The following is a 4,711-nucleotide window of genomic DNA, read 5'->3' as shown; positions in this document are numbered from 1 at the left end:
TGGCTTTAACCACCATTTTATTTGGCATAATTTAAAATCATCTCACTGTTAGTTCATTTATACAAATATGCTTTTGTTATTTATAAAACAATTACAGATTTCTACAAATCAAGTTCCCAGTGTAAAAGCGTAGTACCACGCACACGGTAGCATACAGCTCCAGGACACAGAGAGCCCACAGGTGTATGTTCCACTTTAACAGCATTAACTGAGTGAAATCGGGACATGGCAAAAAAGAAAAAAACAAAAAAAAAACAAGCTCACCACAGATGACAGTTTTACATATTGTGCACTTACATTCAACCCTCCACACACAGATCTGGGAAATTTTCACACATCTTTTGGCAGATCTTAAACTGCATCACTGTTGCACTAAACCTCCTGCTTGTATTGCGCTGCAGTTATTCTAGACTTTACACAGGCCAGTCTACGTCAACTTACCCCACTCAAAGGTGTAAATGAAAAATAACTATAGTTAAAAAAGGCTTGCTATTATTGCTGGCAGCTGTAGGCACAAACGGGCAACCTTGTGTTACAGAAAATATCCTATAAAACGTCTAAAAATCCTCAGATGTGACAAAGCACATTCCACCAACGCAGCTCTTGCTAAACGTATGAAAGTGGAGCTTGTGCTTTGCCCTCACTGCAACATGCAATGCAGGGATGTAAACCACAATCTGTTGATAGCTGTGAGCCATGAGCGCTCCATTTCACAAACGTACACAGACATGCCGTGCAAGATGTCAGTTTAGCACCTGTGTCTTACAAAAAAAAAAAAAAAAAAGGCTGCGAGAAGAGAGTATTTACTGGCAGGAACTGAGGCACAAAGATTCTGAAAAATTACAAAAATGAAACTGAGTTGGTTGGACTTAAAATGTCTCGTGGCACTGGCAGCACTTTAAGGGGAACCTTTGATTGGACAAAGGAGCGCTGCTCTGGTCTTTGGTTTAGATAAGGCACCTGACCAAATAAAAAGCTCCTTTCATATTGTAGATAAACTGCTGTTACGTGGTTACCAAGGCAGTCGTGACACTGCCACCTCCAAGATGAAATAATCACCTAACCAAGACAATATAGGATAAGAATATATAGCCTAGCGTAAGCCAGTTAAAACTTATTCTGGTATTATATGCTACACTGAATCATTCTGCAGTGGTCATAGTCTGCTGACCTCAAATGTAAGACGATAAAGTAACTGACAAGGGAAGCATTATGGAGTTCCGGTTTATAAAATCTGAGTATTAACTACAGCACACATACATCTTATTGATCAAATAAACATAGGCTATTACAAAAAAATATATTCAACTTTGGCCATAACCGCATTTGTAAGTTAAAAACATCTGAGGACAAAAAAATCATTTACAGAGTAAATTCACCATATTAGACAAAATACAGTCTCCTTGACTCCACCCTGTCAAAAAGGAATTCTTAGGCATGTTTTTAATGGCACTCGGTGTGGGTTAAGATGTAGACAGAGGAGAGCTCTACTACAATCTGACTTCCTGGCCAGTGTGGGTTAACTTAGCAGAGGCCTTATGATAACCTGCTCCTCTATTACTGAAGAGGGCAGATGGTCGGCTGCATTTAATGAGTCCGGCTTATCTTCAAAGGCCTATTGGCTCTTCCATGCGGGGAAGTGAGAGAGCAGTGCAGGATGCTGGAAGGGCAGCCTGCCAGGCAGCTCTAACACGCCAGACTGAGCACAAGGAGAATTGCAGCTAGGGAATTTAACCTTTCATCTGTGCATTTGGTTAAGGGGTACTGGCATTTGTCCAAGAGTCATCACACCTTGTCTGGACTCAAGCTGCTTGAAATTAAAACTTTTTCACCTTCTACTTGGCTGTTCATTACATCTAAATAGGCAAGTCAAAGCATCTTGATGGCAACGTTGCTTGAGACTCATGAGATGCAACCTAGGTGAGAATATGAGGTAGTCATTAGTTCTCCACCTGAACAAAGGCAGATCTCTTCTCTCCAGTCAAACAGGGTAGCTTGGTTGGTTGGTTTAGATGTTATTATGGCTTGTGACAACCATGATAAGAATTTTATAAGGCAAAGCAGAGAAGCTATAAATCTACAACAGACATAAATTGAAAATGTGTAAATATCAAAAGTTAAAATGTAAGAAAAATAGAGGAGATACGGTCTGCTGCCCATTTGTCATTTAGGCATAGTCACTTTGGTGATGATGGCAACACAGTGAGATCCTCCGGAAGATGAATAAGGAAGAGAGGAGTAACAGAGGAGGCGGCATAGAGGCAGCCAGGTGGCAACCTTTGTTCCTCGGCCTTCCGTTGCATCTGTGGACCTCCATCATCCTTCTCCACAGTCCAAATCTGGGAACTATTTATTACAACAGCACACACTTCTTGGGATTCTTTTTCGTGACTGGATACAACACTGCCCTCACAGCTTCAGCAAACACCTCCCTGACGCCATCCTGCAGAAGTGCAGAACACTCCATGTATTTAACAGCCCCAATCTGCTTGGCCAGGGCGTTGCCTTGCTGCTGGGTGGTAGGGGCCAGACCCTGCTCCTTTAGCTTCTTCACCGTTTCTGCATCACCTCTCAGGTCTCTCTTGGTGCCCACCAGGAGGATAGGCACGTTGGGGCAGTGGTGGGACACCTCAGGGTGCCACTTGTGCCTGACATTGGCGTGGGAGGAGGGGCTGCCAATGGAAAAACATATGATGAAAACGTTGGTCTGGGGATAGGAGAGGGTACGCAGGCGGTCGTACTCCTCCTGGCCTGCTGTGTCCCACAAGTTGAGGCTGACGGTGCGGCCATCCACGCTCATCTGAGCGCTGTAGTTGTCAAACACTGTGGGAATGTACTCTTCGGGGAAGGCATTGGTTGTATAAGAGATGAGCAGGCAGGTTTTACCCACTGCCCCGTCTCCCACCACCACACACTTTATGGTCTGCATCCTGCCAACGACCACTGGGGCTGCAGCACCTAACAACAGAGAAAAAAGCACCTGAGTAACTACCAACTACAACACCTCATACTGTCTGTGAGGATCCTCAGTCATCCAGGTCATTGTAGTCCTATGGAGCATCTCAACTTCTCTTTTTAGTTCTTGAAAAAGTTTCACCTCTCATTCAAGAGGCTAAACCTTTCACCAAAACCCTTAGGGACACTTTATACTGTGTATTAGGGTTCCTTGCCAGAGATAACTGTAAATGACAAAGATAAAACTGCTGGCCTGCAGCTTTAACAGCTTTTCTCTCAGTTAGCAGACGAGCTAACCGTCGCCACCGTTAGCTTAACGGCGTTAATGACCGTTACAGAGGTCCGCTACTAACCCAGCTGTCCACCGTATAACACCGTCTGGGAGGTTGTTGTTGAAAAAAGGGCAATGAGTGAGTTGAACTTGAGACACATCACTTTTCTGAGGGTTAGTATTTGGCGCTGATCTCCTCTAACACTAGGCGTTCCCCTGCTGCTAGCATCAGGCTAAGGAACTAGCGGCTAAGAAGCTAGCTAGTTAGCAAACAAGCTGAAGATTTATGTCCAAAGCACTTATTAAAGAGGTATAAGTATGACCCGATGATAGCCTACCGGATACTAGGAATATTATATTCTGTTCTAACATGTGCCTCAGAGGTATAAATTAGCTGTAACAGCGAAATTTGAAGTATTTTGTGACTTACCGCCACTCGGCTTTCGATCTCTTTCTGCTTGGTGGAGTCAATCACAGCCGCATCCGGGGAGCTGGCCGTGACGTAGACACCCACGTACGGAAGTAGTGCAAGCTGGTAGTTGTAGTTTTATTTTGTAAGAGTCGTTTCTGTGACACTAGATGGCGGTGTTAAATTATAATATTTCTTAAGGTTATTCAGCTTTCAATGGACCTGTGCTAAAAAAAAAACATCCATGAACATATATACACGATACACACACACAAATATACTTTGTTTTTAAAATAAGGAGATTAACACAAACAAACTGAAGTTAATGCCACTCTTATTATAACCGTTAGTTATCAGTGTGAAAAAGAATAGTCTGCTGGTTTTAATAATGTATTCAGCCCACCGGTGGTGGCAGTATTGAGAACTTTGATTTCAAACTTTCTATACACTACTTAAAAGTAAAAAATACTTTAAGCGATTCATACTTCACTGGTATGAACTTAGTAGACAGTGATGTAATTATAGTTCAAGTACTGCAGTTAGAAATTTTACTGTAGTCTGCAGTTTTGAGGTATTTGTAGTCTACTTGAGTACTTTCCTTTTCTAAAGTGTACAGTAAGAATATTAAAATATTACACTCTGGATGAAGTTATTTTGTACAGCATGTTGTTTACTGGGCTGCACAGTGGCGTAGTGGTTAGCACTTTCGCCTTGCAGCAAGAAGGTCCCTGGTTCGCGTCCCGGCTTTCCCGGGATCTTTCTGCATGGAGTTTGCGTGTTCTCCCTGTGCATGCGTGGGTTTTCTCCGGGTGCTCCGGCTTCCTCCCACAGTCCAAAAATATGCTGAGGTTAACTGATTATTCTAAATTGCCCGTCGGTGTGAATGTGTGAGTGCTTGTTTGTCTTTGTATGTGGCCCTGCGACAGACTGGCGACCTGTCTAGGGTGTCCCCTGCCTTCGCCCGAGTCAGCTGGGATAGGCTCCAGCCCCCCCTGCGACCCTAGTGAGGATTAAGCAGTGTATAGATAATGGATGGATGGATGGATGTTGTTTACTTTTGGAACTTTACATTTCCA

At 43.4% G+C, this 4,711-nt stretch overlaps 1 protein-coding gene across 1 annotated transcript; it reads right to left on the bottom strand.

Annotated features, from left to right (window-relative positions):
• Positions 1-3,734, bottom strand: rhogd (ras homolog gene family, member Gd). Its single transcript, XM_023265699.3, has 2 exons — positions 3,657-3,734; positions 1-2,958 (listed from the first exon to the last, which is right to left on the bottom strand). Exon 2 carries the CDS (start codon positions 2,927-2,929, stop codon positions 2,354-2,356), a length of 576 nt encoding a protein of 191 aa, XP_023121467.1. The 5' UTR covers positions 2,930-2,958; positions 3,657-3,734; the 3' UTR covers positions 1-2,353.
• Positions 3,735-4,711: the final 977 nt, after the last annotated feature.

This window comes from Amphiprion ocellaris, chromosome 13 (genome assembly GCF_022539595.1).
Source record: "Amphiprion ocellaris isolate individual 3 ecotype Okinawa chromosome 13, ASM2253959v1, whole genome shotgun sequence".
Classification (NCBI taxonomy): Eukaryota; Metazoa; Chordata; class Actinopteri; family Pomacentridae; genus Amphiprion; species Amphiprion ocellaris.
The sequence above is the reverse complement of the archived record's forward strand: the minus strand, read 5'-3'. Positions and strand labels throughout refer to the sequence as shown.

Coding starts and splice junctions, on each gene's coding strand:
- rhogd (XM_023265699.3), bottom strand. CDS start 2,929: ATGCAGACCATAAAGTGTGTGGTGGTGGGAGACGGGGCAGTGGGTAAA.